A 17,886-nucleotide genomic window follows, 5' to 3' on the forward strand; every position below is an offset into this window, starting at 1 on the left:
GCCTTTGTACAGTTCCGGTCTGGTTAGACTGCACTCGGAGCACTGCATACAGTTCTGGTCCGGTTAGACCACACTCGGAGCACCGTGTACAGTTCCGGTCCGGTTAGACCGCACTCGGAGCACTGCATACAGTTCTGGTCCGGTTAGACCACGCTCGGAGCACCGTGTACAGTTCCGGTCCGGTTAGACCACACTCGGAGCACCGTGTACAGTTCTGGTCCGGTTAGACCACACTTGGAGCACCGTGTACAGTTCTGGTCCGGTTAGACCACACTCGGAGCACCGTGTACAGTTCTGATCCGGTTAGACCACACTCGAAGCACCATGTTCACTTCTGGTCTTGTTAGACCACACTCGGAGCACCGTGTTCAGTTCTGGTCCGGTTAGACCACACTCGGGACAGCGTGTACAGTTCTGGTCCGGTTAGACCGCACTTGGAGCACCGTGTACAGTTCTGATCCATTTAGACCACACCCGGAGCACCATGTTCAGTTCTGGTCTGGTTAGTCCACACTTGGAGCACCGTGTTCAGTTCTGGTCCGGCTAGACCACAGTCGGAGCACCGTGTACAGTTCTGATCTGGTTAGACTGCACTCGGACCACCGTGTACCGTTCTGGTCTGGTTAGACCGCACTCGGACCACCGTGTACAGTTCTGGTCTGGTTAGACCACACTCGGAGCACCGTGTACAGTTATGGTCCGGTTAGACCGCACTCGGAGCACCGTGTACAGTTCCGGTCCGGTTAGACCGCACTCAGAGCACCGTGTACAGTTCCGGTCCGGTTAGACCACACTCGGAGCACCGTGTACAGTTCCGGTCCGGTTAGACCACACTCGGAGCACCGTGTACAGTTCCAGTCCGATTAGACCGCACTCGGAAGCACTGTGTACAGTTCCGGTCCGGTTAGACCGCACTCGGAGCACCGTGTACAGTTCTGGTCTGGTTAGACCACACTCAGAGCACCGTGTACAGTTCCGGTCTGGTTAGACCACACTCGGAGCACCGTGTACAGTTCCGGTCCGGTTAGACCACACTCGGAGCGCCGTGTACAGTTCCGGTCTGGTTAGACCACACTCGGAGCACCGTGTACAGTTCCGGTCCGGTTAGACCACACTCAGAGCACTGTGTACAGTTCCGGTCCGGTTAGACCACACTCGGAGCACCGTGTACAGTTCCGGTCTGGTTAGACCACACTCGGAGCACCGTGTACAGTTCTGGTCTCCACATTATGAATTGGTCATTGATGCTTTGGGTAAGATCTTGTCCAGAGGATACCAGAGCTAAGAGCTTCTCAGCATCAGGGAAGAGTTTGGGGCTCTTTTCTCGACAATAGGCTGTGGGGGTGGTGGGGGGGGGGGGTGAGGGGTGACCTGTTTGAGATCTTTAAGATTATGAGAGGGATTTGATAGGGTAGATACAGAGGAGATATTCCCACTTGTGGGTGAAACCAGAACTGGGAACATCAACACAAGACCATGAATAATAAACCCAATCGGGAAATTCAGGAGAATCATCTTTACCCAGAGTGGGGGAGAATGTGGGACTCACTCCCACGGGGAGTGGGGGAGAATGTGGGACTCGCTCCCACGGGGAGTGGGGGACAATGTGGGACTCACTCCCACGGGGAGTGGGGGAGAATGTGGGACTCGCTCCCACGGGGAGTGGGGGACAATGTGGGACTCACTCCCACGGGGAGTGGGGGAGAATGTGGGACTCACTCCCACGGGGAGTGGGGAGAATGTGGGACTCACTCCCACGGGGAGTGGGGAGAATGTGGGACTCACTCCCACGGGGAGTGGGGAGAATGTGGGACTCGCTCCCACGGGGAGTGGGGGAGAATGTGGGACTCACTCCCACGGGGAGTGGGGAGAATGTGGGACTCGCTCCCACGGGGAATGGGGGAGAATGTGGGACTCACTCCCACAGGGAGTGGGGAGAATGTGGGACTCACTCCCACGGGGAGTGGGGGAGAATGTGGGACTCACTCCCACGGGGAGTGGGGGAGAATGTGGGACTCGCTCCCACGGGGAGTGGGGGAGAATGTGGGACTCGCTCCCATAGGGAGTGGGGGAGAATGTGGGACTCACTCCCACGGGGAGTGGGCCAGAATGTGGGACTCACTCCCATGGGGAATGGGGGAGAATGTGGGACTTGCTCCCGCAGGGGAATGGGGAGAATGTGGGACTCGCTCCCACAGGGGAATGGGGAGAATGTGGGACTCACTCTCAGAGTGAGTGTGTGAGGTGTACAGTGTTGATTTATTTCAGGGGAAACTGGATAAACACATTAGGGATCGAAACACCTGCTCTCTGTCGTTCCAAGATAACCTGGAATCCAACACCCAATCCTCGGCTGAAACTCAAATAGACTGAGTTTACTGGGTTAGAATTACATCTTCAACATCTTGTCTAAATCAGGAGTTGGCAACCTCAAGGCAAGATTGCAGGGAGGGTGTGTGAGATGTGAAAGAGGGAGAACGAGGGACATAGGAATGGACAAAAAGGGAGGGAGGCGGACAGAGAGAGGGACAGAGAGAGAGAGAGGGACAGAGAGAGAGAGAGGCGGACAGAGAGAGACAGACAGAGAGAGAGAGACCCTCGGTCTGCCTTTGTGTAGAGGCTGGAGGAGGTTACAGAGATAGGGAGGGGGTGTAGGAGGGCTGGAGGAGGTTACAGAGATAGGGAGGGTGTGTAGGGGGCTGGAGGAGGTTACAGAGATAGGGAGGGGGTGTAGGGGGGCTGGAGGAGGTTACAGAGATAGGGAGGGGGTGGAGGGGGGCTGGAGGGGGTTACAGAGATTGGGGGTATCGGGGGGCTGGAGGGGGTTACAGAGATAGGGGGTGTCGGGGGGCTATTTCCCAGGACTGAAATGGTCACTACGAGGACACAGGTTTAAGGTGCTGGGGAGCAGGTACAGAGGAGATGTCAGGGGTAAGTTTCTCACTCAGAGGGTGGTGGGTGAGTGGAATCGGCTGCTGTTGGTGGTGGTGGAGGCGAACTCGCCGGGGTCCTTTAAGAGACTTCTGGATGAGTACGTGGGATTTAGTAAGATTGAGGGTTATAGGTAAGCATGGTAGGTAGGGACATGTTCGGCGCAACTTGTGGGCCGAAGGGCCTGTTTGTGCTGTAGTTTTCCTGTGTTCTATGTTCTAACCCTGTTAGAATTTTCTAAGTTTCTATGATATTCCCCTCTCACTCTTCTAAACTCCAGTGACTATAATCCTAACTGGTTTCGCCTGTCCTCCTATGACAGACCTGCCATCCCAGGAATCAGCCTGGTAAACCCTCGCTGTGCTCCCTCTATAGCGAGGAACATCCTTCCTGAGATAAGGAGACCACAACTGTCCACAATACTCCAGGTGTGGCCTCACCAACACCCTGTACAATTGCAGTAAAACATCCCTATCCCTACACTCCAATCCTCTCCCTCTGAACATACCATTTACCTTCTTTACTGCCTGCTGTACCTGCGCGTTTACTTTCAGCGACTGATACACAGACTCCAAGGTCTCACTGAGTATCCGCCTGTCTCATTTACACCCTTTCAAATAATAATCTGCCTTCCTGTTCTTGCTACCAAAGTAGATAACCTCACATTCATCTACATTATACTGTGGATAAATGTGACAGTGCAGCGTTCCGTCAGCACCGACCCTCCCGCAGTGCGGTGCTCCCTCAACACTGACCCTCCCACAGTGCGGTGCTCCCTCAGCACCGACCCTCCCCACAGTGCGGTGCTCCCTCAGCACCGACCCTCCCCACAGTGCGGCGCTCCCTCAACACTGACCCTCCCACAGTGCGGTGCTCCCTCAGCACCGACCCTCCCCACAGTGCGGTGCTCCCTCAGCACCGACCCTCCCCACAGTGCGGCGCTCCTTCAGCACCGACCCTCCCACAGTGCGGCGCTCCCTCAGCACCGACCCTCCCGCAGTGCGGTGCTCCCTCAGCACCGACCCTCCCACAGTGCGGCACTCCCTCAGCACCGACCCTCCCACAGTGCGGCGCTCCCTCAGCCCCGACCCTCCCACAGTGCGGCGCTCCCTCAGCCCCGACCCTCCCACAGTGCGGCGCTCCCTCAGCACCGACCCTCCCACAGTGCGGTGCTCCCTCAGCACCGACCCTCCCGCAGTGCGGCACTCCCTCAGCACCGACCCTCCCGCAGTGCGGCGCTCCTTCAGCACCGACCCTCCCACAGTGCGGCACTCCCTCAGCACCGACCCTCCCACAGTGCGGTGCTCCCTCAGCACCGACCCTCCCACAGTGCGGCGCTCCCTCAGCACCGACCCTCCCACAGTGCGGTGCTCCCTCAGCACCGACCCTCCCACAGTGCGGCGCTCCCTCAGCACCGACCCTCCCACAGTGCGGTGCTCCCTCAGCACCGACCCTCCCACAGTGCGGCGCTCCCTCAGCACCGACCCTCCCGCAGTGCGGGACTCCCTCAGCACCGACCCTCCCACAGTGCGGCGCTCCCTCAGCCCCGACCCTCTGACACTCAAGGGAGTTTGTGTGGAAGAACAATGAGAATCTGTTAAACTCATTCTAATACTCTGGTTCGATATGGAGAGACTTGGAGAAGTGGGTGAGCAAGGGGGAGAGGGAGAGAGTGAGGGGGAGAGGGAGAGAGTGAGGGGGAGAGGGATGGGGAAAGGGGGAGAGCGAGGGGGAGAGGGAGGGAGTGAGGGGGAGAGGGACGGGGAAAGGGGGAGAGCGAGGGGGAGAGGGAGGGAGTGAGGGGGAGAGGGACGGGGAAAGGGGGAGAGCGAGGGGGAGAGGGAGGGAGTGACGGGAATGGTGGGAGAGCAAGGGGGAGAGGGAGAGAGTGAGGGGGAGAGGCAGAGGGAAAGGGGGAGAGCGAGGGGGAGAGGCAGAGGGAAAGGGTGAGGGGGAGAGGGAGGGAGTGAGGGGGAGAGGGAGGGGAGAGGGAGGGAGTGAGGGGGAGAGGGAGAGGGAAAGGGAGGGAGTGAGGGGGAGTGGGAGAGGGAAATGGGGAGAGCGGTGGGGAGAGGGAAAGGGGGAGTGACGGGGATGGTGGGAGAGCAAGGGAGAGAGTGAGGGAGAGAGAGAGAGCAAGGGGCAAGATGGAGAGAGTGAGGGGGAGAGAGAGTCTGAAGCAACAGTAGGGTGGTGAGAGAGACATCCGGGGGAGGGAGAGAGAGTGAGGGGGAGAGAGAGATTTGATTTATTATTGTCACGTGTATAGGGATACAGTGAAAAGTATTATTTTTTGCGCGCTATACAGACAAAGCATACCGTTGATAGAGAAGGAAAGGAGAGGGTGCAGAATGTAGTGTTACAGTCACAGCGAGGGTGTAGAGAAAGATCAGCTTAATGCGAGGTAGGTCCATTCAAAAGTCTGACAGCAGCAGGGAAGAAGCTGTTCTTGAGTCGGTCGGTACGGGACCTCAGACTTTTGTATCTTTTTCCCCGACGGAAGAAGGTGGAAGAGAGAATGTCCGGGGTGTGTGTGGGGGGGGGGGTCCTTAATTATCCCGGCTGCTTTTCCCCGAGGCAGCGGGAAGTGTAGACAGAGTCAATGGATGGGAGGCTGGTTTGTGTGATGGATTGGGGGCTACATTCACCATCCTTTTGTAGTTCCTTGCGGTCTTGGGCAGAGCAGGAGCCCAGACCGAGCTGTGATACAACCAGAAAGAATGCTTTCTATGGGGCATCTGTAAAAGTTGGTGAGAGTCGGAGCGGACATGCCAAATTTCCTTAGTCTCCTGAGAAAGTAGAGGCGTTGGTGGGGCTTTCTTAACTATAGTGTCAGCATGGGGGGGACCAGGACAGGTTGTTGGTGATCCGGACACCGAGAAGCTCTGGACCCTTTCTACTCCGTCCCCGTTGATGTAGACAGGGGCACGTTTCTCCTTTACACTTCCTGAAGTCGATGACAATTCATTTTGTTGACATTGAGGGAGAGATTATTGTCACCGCACCAGTTCACCAGATTCTCCATCTCATTCCTGTTCTCTGTCTCCTCATTGTTTGAGATCTGACCCACTACGGTGGTGCCGTCAGCAAACTTGAAACTCGAATTGGAGGGGGATTTGGCCGCACAGACAGAGGTGGATAAGGAGTATAGCGAGGGGGGGCTGAGAACACAGCCCCGTGGGGTACCGGTGTTGAGGATGACCGTGGGGGAGGTGCTGTTCCCGATCCTTACTGATTGTGGTCTGTGGGTTGGGAAGTTCAGGATCCGGTCGCAGAGGGAGGAGCCGAGGCCCAGGACACGGAATTTGGGGATGAGTTTCGTGGGAGAAATAGTGTTGAAGGCCGAGCTGTAGTCAAATAAACAGGATTCTGACATCGGTGAGAGTGACAGGCAGAGTGAGGGGGGGGGATGCGAGGGAGAGTGAGGATGAGGGGGGGGGGGGGCGAACGGCCTCCTCCTGTCTCTGCCGTGTTTTCGCTGTCCGTGTGTGCGTTCAGGTCCCAGGTGAACGTTAACCCTCTCTCTCTCTGCGCCTCTCGCCTGCAGGTCTTGGCCTGGTTTGAGGAGGGTGAGGAGACCATCACAGCCTTTGTGGAGCCTTTCGTCATCCTGCTGATCCTGATCGCTAACGCTGTGGTGGGCGTCTGGCAGGTAAGGACGAGTGAGGAGAAGGCCGCTCCGCCCCTCTGGCCCTGCTGCCCTTCCCACTCGATAAGACCCTGTCCCGTCCCGTTCCAGCCCCTACGCCACTTCCTCTGTCTCTCTCTCTCTCTCCCCCTCCTCCCTTCTTCAGAAACCGTAGCTCCCCGACCCCCTCCTTGTTCTAGATTCCCTACAGGGAGGGGTTGGGGGGGTAAACATCCTCTCACTATCCTCCCCTGTCGAGTCCCCGCTTCCTCAGAATCAGATCTGTTTCAGTAAGACCACACCTCATCCCTCTAAACTCCAGTCCCCAACCTGCTCGAGCCTTTCCCCGTAAAACAAACCCCCAAACCCCTACTTCATCCCTCCCAGGAATCTCTCCCTCTGAACCTTCTCTGAACGCCCTCCGATGCGAGTCTATCCTTCTGCGAGCAGGGAGACCAAAATGGAACCCAGTGCTGTGGGTACGATCTCCCCAGTATCCCGTATGGTTGTGGCAAAACTTCCTCACTTCTACACTCCATCCCCCTGCCCTCCTTCACCCCGCACGATAAAGGACATCATTCCACCTGCTCCCCAGATCACTTACATGTGATTCATGTACCAGAATGTCCCTCTGCCCCGCGGCGACGCCCGGATCCCTCCATCCCGCGGCGACGCCCGGATCCCTCTGCCCCGCGGCGACGCCCGGATCCCTCTGCCCCGCGGCGACGCCCGGATCCCTCTGCCCCGCGGCGACGCCTGGATCCCTCCGTCCCACAGCGACGCCCGGATCCCTCTGCCCCGCGGCGACGCCCGGATCCCTCTGCCCCGCGGCGACGCCCGGATCCCTCTGCCCCGCGGCGACGCCCGGATCCCTCCGTCCCACAGCGACGCCCGGATCCCTCCGTCCCACAGCGACGCCCGGATCCCTCCGTCCCGCGGCGACGCCCAGATCCCTCTGTCCCGCAGCGACTCCCGGATCCCTCTGTCCCGCAGTAATGCCTGGCTTATTCCTGTTCACCCCACCGCTTGGAGCTCACCCACTCTGAATCCCGTTCTCCCCCACGCCAGTCCCTCTCCTCTTCTGTTCCCCTTCCCGATCTGACCACCGTGTGGGATCTTTCTGTGCGGCAGGAGAGGAACGCTGAGGATGCCATTGAGGCGCTGAAGGAATATGAGCCCGAGATGGGGAAGGTCTATCGGACGGACAAGAAACTGGTTCAGAGAATCAAAGCTCGTGAAATCGTGCCTGGTGATATCGTGGAGGTGGCAGGTGAGGCGGGAGCGGGGAGCGATTTACCCTGTATCTAACCCTGTGCTGTCCCTGTCCTGGGAGTGTTTGATGGGGACAGTGTAGAGGGAGCTTTACTCTGTATCTAACCCTGTGCTGTACCTGTCCTGGGAGTGTTTGATGGGGGGGACAGTGTAGAGGGAGCTTTACTCTGTATCTAACCCCGTGCTGTACCTGTCCTGGGAGTGTTTGATGGGGGGGACAGTGTAGAGGGAGCTTTACTCTGTATCTAACCCCGTGCTGTCCCTGTCCTGGGAGTGTTTGATGGGGAGACAGTGTAGAGGGAGCTTTACTCTGTATCTAACCCCGTGCTGTACCTGTCCTGGGAGTGTTTGATGGGGGGGACAGTGTAGAGGGAGCTTTACTCTGTATCTCACCCCGTGCTGTACCTGTCCTGGGTGTGTTTGATGGGGGACAGTGTAGAGGGAGCTTTACTCTGTATCTAACCCCGTGCTGTACCTGTCCTGGGAGTGTTTGATGGGGGGGACAGTGTAGAGGGAGCTTTACTCTGTATCTAACCCTGTGCTGTACCTGTCCTGGGAGTGTTTGATGGGGACAGTGTAGAGGGATCTTGACTCTGTATCTAATCCCATGATGTACTTGTCCTGGGAGTAATGATGTGGAGGTGTCGGCTTTGGACTGGGGCAAACACTGTAAGAAGTCTCACAACACCAGGATAAAATCCAACAGGTTTATTTGGTAGCAAAAGCCACTCGCTTTCGGGCCTCTGACCCTTCATCAGGTGAATGGAGAGTTCTGATCACAAATATGTGATGTAAAGAGACACACTCAGTTACAGAATACTGATTAGAATGGGAGTTTTTACAGCTAATCAAGTCTTAAAGGTGCAGACAATCTGAGTGGAGATTAAGCACAGGTTAAAGAGATGTGTATTGTCTCCAGACAGGACAGTAAGTGAGGTGTTGCAAGTCCAGGCAAGTTGTGGGGGTTACAGATAGTGTGACATGAACCCAAGATCCCTGTTGAGACCATCCTCATGTGTACGGAACTTGGCTCTCAGTCTCTGCTCAGCGACTCTGCGCTGTCGTGTGTCGTGAAGGCCGCCTTGGAGAATGTTTACCTGAAGATCAGAGGCCGAATGCCCGTGACCACTGAAGTGTTCACCAACAGGAAGGGAACAGTCTCGCTTTCAAACAACTGCACAGACCACTGTCCGCAGCAAACTACCCAGCCTTCAGGAGAACAGTGACCACGACACCACACAACCCTGCCACAACAACCTCTGCAAGACGCGCCGGATCATCGACACGGATACCATCATCTCAGTGAGAACACCATCCACCAGGTACACGGTACATACTCTTGCAACTCGGCCAATGTGTCTACCTGATACGCTGCAGGAAAGGATGTCCTGAGGCATGGTACATTGGAGAGACAATGCAGCCGCTACGACAACAGATGAATGAACACCGCTGACAATCACCGGGCAAGACTGTTCCCTTCCTGTTGGTGAACACTTCAGCGGTTACGGGCATTCGGCCTCTGATCTTCGGGTAAACATTCTCCAAGGCGGCCTTCGTGACAACGACAGCACAGAGTCGCTGAGCAGAAACTGAGAGCCAAGTTCCGTACACATGAGGACGACCTCAACAGGGATCTTGGGTTCATGTCACACTATCTGTAACCCCCACAACTTGCCTGGGTTTGCAAAATCTCACTTACTGTCCTGTCTGGAGACAATACACATCTCTTTAACCTGTGCTTAATGATATCTCCACTCAGATTGTCTGCACCTTTAAGACTTGATTAGCTGTAAAAACTCCCATTCTAATCAGTATTCTGTGTGTCTTTACATCCCGTATTTGTGAACAGAACTCTCCACTCACCTGACAAAGGATCAGAGGCCCGAAAGCTAGTGGCTTTTGCTACCAAATAAACCTGTTGGATTTTAAACTGGCGTTGTGAGACTTCTTACAGTGTTTGATGGGGGCAGTGTAGAGGGAGCTTTACTCTGTATCTAACCCCGTGCTGTACCTGTCCTGGGAGTGTTTGATGGGGGGACAGTGTAGAGGGAGCTTTACTCTGTATTTAACCCTGTGCTGTACCTGTCCTGGGAGTGTTTGATGGGGGGACAGTGTAGAGGGAGCTTTACTCTGTATTTAACCCCGTGCTGTACCTGTCCTGGGAGTGTTTGATGGGGGGACAGAATGAAGGGCCTTCTCCTTGGGTCTGAGCTGAGGAAGCACTGCATTGTGTTTCTCTGCTTCTCTGTCTGTCTCTCTCTGTCTCTCTTTCTCTCTCTCTCTGTCTCTCTCTCTCTGTCTGTCTGTCTCTCTGTCTGTCTCTCTCTCTCTCTCTCTCTCTGTCTCTCTGTCTGTCTGTCTGTCTCTCTCTGTCTCCCTCCCTCTCTCTCTCTCTTTCTTTGTCCCTCTCTCTCTCTCTGTCCCTCTCTCTCTCTCTGTCCCTCTCTCTCTGTCTCTGTCTCTCTCTCTCTGTCACTCTCGCTCTCTCTCTTTGTCTCTCTCTCTCTGTCTCTCTCTCTCTTTCTCTCTCTGTCTCTCTCTCGCTCTCTGTTTTTCTCTCTCTCTCTGTCTCTCTCTCTCTCTGTCTCTCTCTCTTTCTGTCTCTCTCTCTCTTTCTGTCTCTCTCTCTCTCTGTCTCTCTCTCTTTCTGTCTCTCTCTCTCTTTCTCTCTCTCTCTCTCTCTCTCGCTCTCTGTTTTTCTCTCTCTCTCTGTCTCTCTCTCTTTCTGTCTGTCTCTCTCTCTGTCTCTCTCTCTGTCTCTCTCTCTGTCTCTCTCTCTCTCTCTCTGTCTCTCTCTCTCTCTTTCTCTCTCTCTCTGTCTCTCTGTCTCTCTCTGTCTCTGTCTCTCTCTCTCTCTCTCTCTCTCTCTGTCTCTCTCTCTGTCTGTCTCTCTCTCTGTCTCTCTGTCTCTCTCTCTCTCTGTCTCTCTCTCTCTCTTTCTGCCTCTCTCTGTCTCTCTGTCTCTCTCTCTCTCTCTCCGTCTCTCTCTCTCTCGCTCTCTGTTTTTCTCTCTCTCTCTCACTCTCTCTCTGGGCAACAGGTCACACTCTTTGCCCTTCAGGCGAGGACACCACCAAGCACCTTGCTGGCCCTTTGGCCCAGTTCCCACCGTCATCCACCGCCCGCTCTGCCCTGTAATCCTGCACAGACAAACACCTGACACTCTCCCCTCGTGCTCCCACCTCTCCATGTAAGGAGATGGAGCCAGCTCCTTGGGAATGTGATGAGACTGGGAATGCACAGAGACAGGGGAGGAATTATCTGCCCTCTTTCTCAGGGCAGCAGCAGGGCGGAGGAGAAAGCATGCAGTGTTATATAACCCCCCGGCGTTCCTCAGCACCCTCTCCCTCCCGCCGTCCCAATCTCGACCTTCTCCCTTTCACTTGAGCAGCCGTCTCCAAAACAACAGCAATGCGAAGATCTCAGTTTTCGCAAGTAATCACCAGCTGTTCCTATCCCACACAGGACGCTCCCTCCCCCACTCTCTGTGACATTCCCAGCTCCTCCACACACAAGCCCCGCTCCCCCCCTGCCCTGAATACAAACCCCTCCACCTGAGTTCCCCTGTCAATATATTCACCCCCTTTGCTGGATTTCTATGTAAACTGTCACGCTGCTGTTACTGGCTCCAGCCACCAGGCACCGCTACAGATACAGCTCTCCTTCCCTCTGTTTCTCTCTCTCTGTCTCTCTCTCTTTCTATCTCTCTCTCCCTCTCTCTCTCTGCCTCTCTCTCTCTTTTTCTCTGTCTCTTTAACGTGCACACTCTCCTTGTTTCTTTCCCTCTCTTTGTATCCCTCTCTCTCTGTCTTTCTGACTTTCCCTCTCTCTCTCTCTCTGCTTCTCTGTCTTCTCTCTGTCTGTGTCTCTTTGTCTCTCTCTCTCTACCTTTCTCTGTCTCTCTCTATCTCTCTCTCCCTCTTTCTCTCCCACTCACACTCTCTCTCTCTGTCTGTTTCCCTTTCTGTTTTTCTCTCTCTCTGTCTCTCTCTGCCTCTCTCTCTGTCTTTCTCACTCTCTCTGTCTCTCTTGTTCGCTCTCTCTCTGTCACTTTTCTTCTTTGTATGTTTGTCTCTCTATTTTCCTTTCTCTTTCTCGCTCTCTCTCTCTCTGTATATTTCTGTCTCTGTCACTATCTCACTCTGGCTGTCTTTCTCTCTCTCTCCCTCTATCGGTCTCTCTTGATCACTCTGTGACTTTCTCCCCATTCATTTACAAACTGGCCTCCTAAACAACATATTGCCACAGATAAATGTAGGGTCTGGAGGAGTTTACAGAGCTGTGGAGGCATGTGGTGGGCTGGAGGAGGTTACAGAGATAGGGAGGGGGTGTAGGGGGCTGGAGGAGGTTACAGAGATAGGGAGGGGGTGTAGCGGGCTGGAAAAGGTTACAGAGATAAGAAGGGGGTGTAGGGGCCTCGAGGGGTTACAGAGATAGGGAGGGGGTGTAGGGGCTGGAGGAAGTTACAGAGATAGGGAGGGGGTGTATGGGGTTGGAGGAGGTTACAGAGATAGGGAGGGGGTGTAGCAGGCTGGAGGAGGTTACAGAGATAGGGAGTGGATGTAGGGGGCTGGAGGAGGTTACAGAGATAGGGAGGGGGTGTAGAGGGCTGGAGGAGGTAACAGATAAGGAAGGGGTGTAGGGGGCTGGAGGAGGTTACAGAGATAGGGAGGGGGTGTAGGGGGCTGGAGGAGGTTACAGAGATAGGGAGGGGGTGTAGGGGCTGGAGGAGGTTACAGAGATAGGGAGGGGGTGTAGGGGGCTGGAGGAGGTTACAGAGATAGGGAGGGGGTGTAGAGGGCTGGAGGAGGTAACAGAGATAGGGAGGGGGTGTAGGGGGCTGGAGGCAGTTACAGAGATAGGGAGGGGGTGTAGGGGGCTGGAGGAGGTTACAGAGATAGGGAGGGTGGTGTAGGGGGGCTGGAGGAGGTTACAGAGATAGGGAGGGGGTGTAGCAGGCTGGAGGAGGTTACAGAGATAGGGAGTGGATGTAGGGGGCTGGAGGAGGTTACAGAGATAGGGAGGGGGTGTAGAGGGCTGGAGGAGGTAACAGAGATAGGGAGGGGGTGTAGGGGGCTGGAGGGGGTTACAGAGATAGGGAGGGGGTGTAGGGGGGCTGGAGGAGGTTACAGAGATAGGGAGGGGGTGTAGGGGGCTGGAGGAGGTTACAGAGATAGGGAGGGGGTGTAGGGGGCTGGAGGAGGTTACAGAGATAGGGGGTGTAGAGGGCTGGAGGGGGTTACAGAGATAGGGAGGGGGTGTAGGGGGCTGGAGGGGGTTACAGAGATAGGGAGGGGGTGTAGGGGGCTGGAGGGGGTTACAGAGATAGGGAGGGGGTGTGGGGGGGGCTGGAGGGGGTTACAGAGATAGGGAGGGCGTGTAGGGGGCTGGAGGGGGTTACAGAGATAGGGAGGGGGTGTAGGGGGCTGGAGGAGGTTACAGAAATAGGGAGTGGGGGTAGGGGGCTGGAGGAGGTTACAGAGATAGGGAGGGGTGTCAGTACCTTGGGGGTGATGTGACCAGTGAACATTGTAGTTTTCAAGCCCGGAGCTTGGGAATAACACCGATCCTCCCACAGTGTGGCGCTCCCTCAGCACCGACCCTCCCACAGTGCGGGACTCCCTCAGCACCGACCCTCCCACAGTGCTGCGCTCCCTCAGCACTGACCCTTGACACGGTGTGACTGTGATTTGGTGTAATTCAGCATGTTAATTTTGTGATCTTTGTCTTTTTCCGCAGTTGGAGACAAGGTGCCTGCTGACATCCGCATCATCAATATCATCTCCACCACTCTGCGGGTGGACCAGTCCATTCTGACAGGTCAGTGAGAGACTGAGAGCCATTGCTTCGTGCTCTTCCCAAACCTGATATTGAAAAAGGGGGACCAGTATGGCCAAATATCGACTCCCGTTGCAGTCCAGATTAGCAACGTAATCCCACTGTCCACCCCCTCATCAAACTTACTGTCCACTCCCTCATCTAACCCACTGTCCACTCCCAAATCTAACCCACTGTCCACTCCCAAATCCAACCCACTGTCCACTCCCAAATCCAACCCACTGTCCACTCCCAAATCCAACCCACTGTCCACTCCCAAATCCAACCCACTGTCCACCCACTCATCCAACCCACTGTCCACCCCCTCATCAAACCTACTGTCCACCCCCTCATCAAACCCACTGTCCACTCCCTCATCTAACCCACTGTCCACTCCCAAATCCAACCCACTGTCCACTCCCAAATCCAACCCACTGTCCACCCACTCATCCAACCCACTGTCCACCCTCTCATCCAACCCACTGTCCACTCCCAAATCCAACCCACTGTCCACTCCCAAATCCAACCCACTGTCCACTCCCAAATCCAACCCACTGTCCACTCCCAAATCCAACCCACTGTCCACTCCCAAATCCAACCCACTGTCCACTCCCAAATCCAACCCACTGTCCACTCCCAAATCTAACCCACTGTCCACCCACTCATCCAACCCACTGTCCACCCCCTCATCAAACCTACTGTCCACCCCCTCATCAAACCCACTGTCCACTCCCTCATCTAACCCACTGTCCCCTCCCAAATCCAACCCACTGTCCACCCACTCATCCAACTCACTGTCCACCCCCTCATCAAACCTACTGTCCGCTCCCTCATCTAATCCACTGTCCACTCCCTCATCTAACCCACTGTCCACTCCCAAATTCAACCCACTGTCCACTCCCAAATCCAACCCACTGTCCACTCCCAAATCCAACCCACTGCCCAACCCCTCATCAAGCATACTGTCCACTCCCTCATCTAACCCACTGTCCACTCCCAAATCCAACCCACTGTCCACTCCCAAATCCAACCCACTGTCCACCCCCTCATCAAACCTACTGTCCACTCCCTCATCTAACCCACTGTCCACTCCCCCATCTAACCCACTGTCCACTCCCTCATCTAACCCACTGTCCACTCCCAAATCCAACCCACTGTCCACTCCCAAATCCAACCCACTGTCCACCCCCTCATCAAACCTACTGTCCACTCCCTCATCTAACCCACTGTCCACTCCCTCATCTAACCCACTGTCCACTCCCTCATCTAACCCACTGTCCACTCCCAAATCCAACCCACTGTCCACTCCCAAATCCAACCCACTGTCCACCCACTCATCCAACCCACTGTCCACCCACTCATCCAACCCACTGTCCACCCACTCATCCAACCACTGTCCATCCCCTCATCGAACCACTGTCCACTCCCTTATCAACCCACTGTCCATCCCCTAATTAACCCACTGTCCACTCCCGAATCAACCCACTGTCCACCCCCTCGTCCAACCCACTGTCCACCCCCTCGTCCAACCCACTGTCCACCCACTCATCCAACCCACTGTCCACTCCCTGACTCCTACCCATGCCCCGTGACTCCTACCCGTGCCCCCGACCCCTGTCCGTGCCCCCGACCTCTATCCGTGCCCCCTGACCCCTATCCGTGCCCCCTGACCCCTATCCGTGCCCCCTGACCCCTATCCGTGCCCCCTGGCCCCGATCCGTGCCCCCTGGCCCCGATCCGTGCGCCCTGACCCCGATCCGTGCGCCCTGACCCCGATCCGTGCGCCCTGACCCCGATCCGTGCGCCCTGACCCCGATCCGTGCGCCCTGACCCCGATCCGTGCGCCCTGACCCCGATCCGTGCGCCCTGACCCCGATCCGTGCGCCCTGACCCCGATCCGTGCGCCCTGACCCCGATCCGTGCGCCCTGACCCCGATCCGTGCCCCCTGACCCCGATCCGTGCCCCCTGACCCCAGTCCGTGCACTCTGACCCTTATCCATGCCCCGACCCCTATCCGTGCCCCCCGACCCCTATCCGTGCCCCCCGACCCCTATCCGTGCCCCCCGACCCCTATCCGTGCCCCCTGACCCCTATCCGTGCCCCCTGACCCCTATCCGTGCCCCCTGACCCCTATCCGTGCCCCCTGACCCCGATCTGTGCACCCTGACCCCTATCCATGCACCCTGACCCCAGTCCATGCACTCTGACCCCCAATCCATGTAGACTGATCCTTATCCATGCCCCTGACCCCTATCTGTGCACTATGACCCCTATCCATGCACCCTGACCCCATCTGTGCCCCCTGACCTCTATCCGTGCACCCTGACCCCTATCCATGCCCCCTGACTCCTATCTGTGCACTCTGACCCTTATCCGTGCCCCCTGACCCTTATCCATGCACTCTGACCCCTATCCGTGCCCCCTGACCCCTATCCGTGCCCCCTGACCCCTATCCATGCCCCCGACCCCTATCCGTGCCCCCTGACCCCTATCCGTGCCCCCTGACTCCTATCCGTGCCCCCTGACCCCTATTCATTCAATCTGACCCCTATCCGTGCCCCCTGACCCCTATCCGTGCCCCCGACCCCTATCCGTGACCCCTGACTCCTATCCGTGCCCCCGACCCCTATCCATGCACTCTGACCCCTATCTGTGCCCCCGACCCCTATCCATGCACTCTGACCCCTATCCATGCACTCTGACCCCTATCCGTGCCCCCTGACCCCTGTCCGTGCCCCCTGACCCCTATCCAATGATGTCTTTGAATATCTTTCAGACAGAGGTGGATAGATTGTGTATTGATGTGGTGGGGGTGAGGGGAGGGTGTGGGAATGAACCTTTATTGGGGTGTCTGGGCGGAGTGAGGTTACAGTTGGATGGTCCATGACAGAGTAAAAAGTCTGACAACACCAGGTTTTAGTCCAACCTATTTATTTGATAATATATTCACTAGCTTTCGGGGTTAGCCCCTTCGTCAGGTGAATGGAGAGTTCTGGCCTCAGACAGAGCGTATAAAGCACAGACAGTTTAGAGATTACTGATTAAAATGCGAATCCTTACACCTAACCTGCTGTTCAAGACCTGAAGTGGCTGACAATGTGAGTGGAAGGAGCACTGATCACAGTTTAAAGAGATGTGTATTGTCTCCAGACAGTACAGTGGCATACCCACACCATGACAGAGTGACAGAGCAGCGCTCGAGGGGCCTCCCCCTGCCCCGAGGGTGCAGAGATCTGCAGCTACCCGAAGCGCTGATTTGAGTATACAGATTGCTGCAATTGTACAGGGCGTTGGTGAGGCCACACCTGGAGTCTTGTGAGGAATTTTGCACTCCTTATCTGAGGAAGGATGTCCCTTACCAATCAAGAACCGATCTGTCTCTGTCTCCCGTACGCTCAGTGATCCGGCCTCCTTCTGGGCAATGAATTCCACACCCTCTGGCTGAAGAAATTCCTACTCACCTCGCCTCGAAAGATTCATCCCCTTACTCCCTCAGATCCTAGCCTCTCCCACTAATAGAAACATCTTCCCCATGTCCACTCTATCCGGGCCTTTCAATAATTCAACGAGATTCCCACTTCATTCTGTATCGAGCACAGACCCAGAGTCCTCAGACGTTTTACTGTAATTGTACAGGGGGTGGGTGAGGCCACACCTGGAGTATTGTGTGCAGTTCTGGTCTCCATATCTGAGGAAGGATGTTCCTTGCTATAGAGGGAGCACAGCGAAGGTTTACCAGGCTGATTCCTGGGATGGCGGGTCTGTCATATGCAGAGAGACTAAGTCGGTTAGGATTATATTCACTGGAGTTTAGAAGAGCGAGAGGGGGAATCCCACAGAAACTTATAAAATTCACACAGGGTTAGGTAGGGTAGATTCAGAAAGAACGTGCCTGATGGTGGGGGGAGTCCAGAACCAGGGGTTCACAGTTTGACGATAACCTTTTAGGGCTGAGGGGAGGGGAAGTTTCTCCACCCAGAGGGTGGTGAATGTGTGGAATTCACTCCCACAGAAAGCGTGACTTCCAAGAAGAAATTAGATTTCGCTCTTAGGGGGAAAGGGATCGAGGGATATGGGGGAGAAGAGGGGGGGGTGGGTGGTATCAGGATATTGAAGTTGATACTCAGCCACGAATTCATAATGCAGGCTGGAAGGGCTGAATGGCCTCCTCCTGCTTCAGGTTTGGCTGTTTCTGTGTTTCTTGTCGCTGCGTGGGTGTGACTGATGGGATATCTCT

General features: G+C 55.9%; 1 protein-coding gene across 1 annotated transcript in view; it reads left to right on the forward strand.

Moving 5' to 3' along the window:
* LOC145340565 (sarcoplasmic/endoplasmic reticulum calcium ATPase 1) overlaps window positions 1-17,886 on the forward strand; it is a 35,689-nt gene that overhangs the window by 4,994 nt on the left and 12,809 nt on the right. The window contains exons 4-6 of the mRNA XM_080185036.1: window positions 6,479-6,583; window positions 7,691-7,829; window positions 13,571-13,651. Coding sequence (XP_080041162.1) covers window positions 7,742-7,829; window positions 13,571-13,651 — 169 coding nt within the window. The 5' untranslated portion in view covers window positions 6,479-6,583; window positions 7,691-7,741. The remainder of the gene's footprint in view (window positions 1-6,478; window positions 6,584-7,690; window positions 7,830-13,570; window positions 13,652-17,886) is intronic.

This window comes from Carcharhinus amblyrhynchos, unplaced genomic scaffold, assembly GCF_965287045.1.
Source record: "Carcharhinus amblyrhynchos unplaced genomic scaffold, sCarAmb.v2.hapA chromosome_1153, whole genome shotgun sequence".
Lineage (NCBI taxonomy): Eukaryota > Metazoa > Chordata > Chondrichthyes > Carcharhiniformes > Carcharhinidae > Carcharhinus > Carcharhinus amblyrhynchos.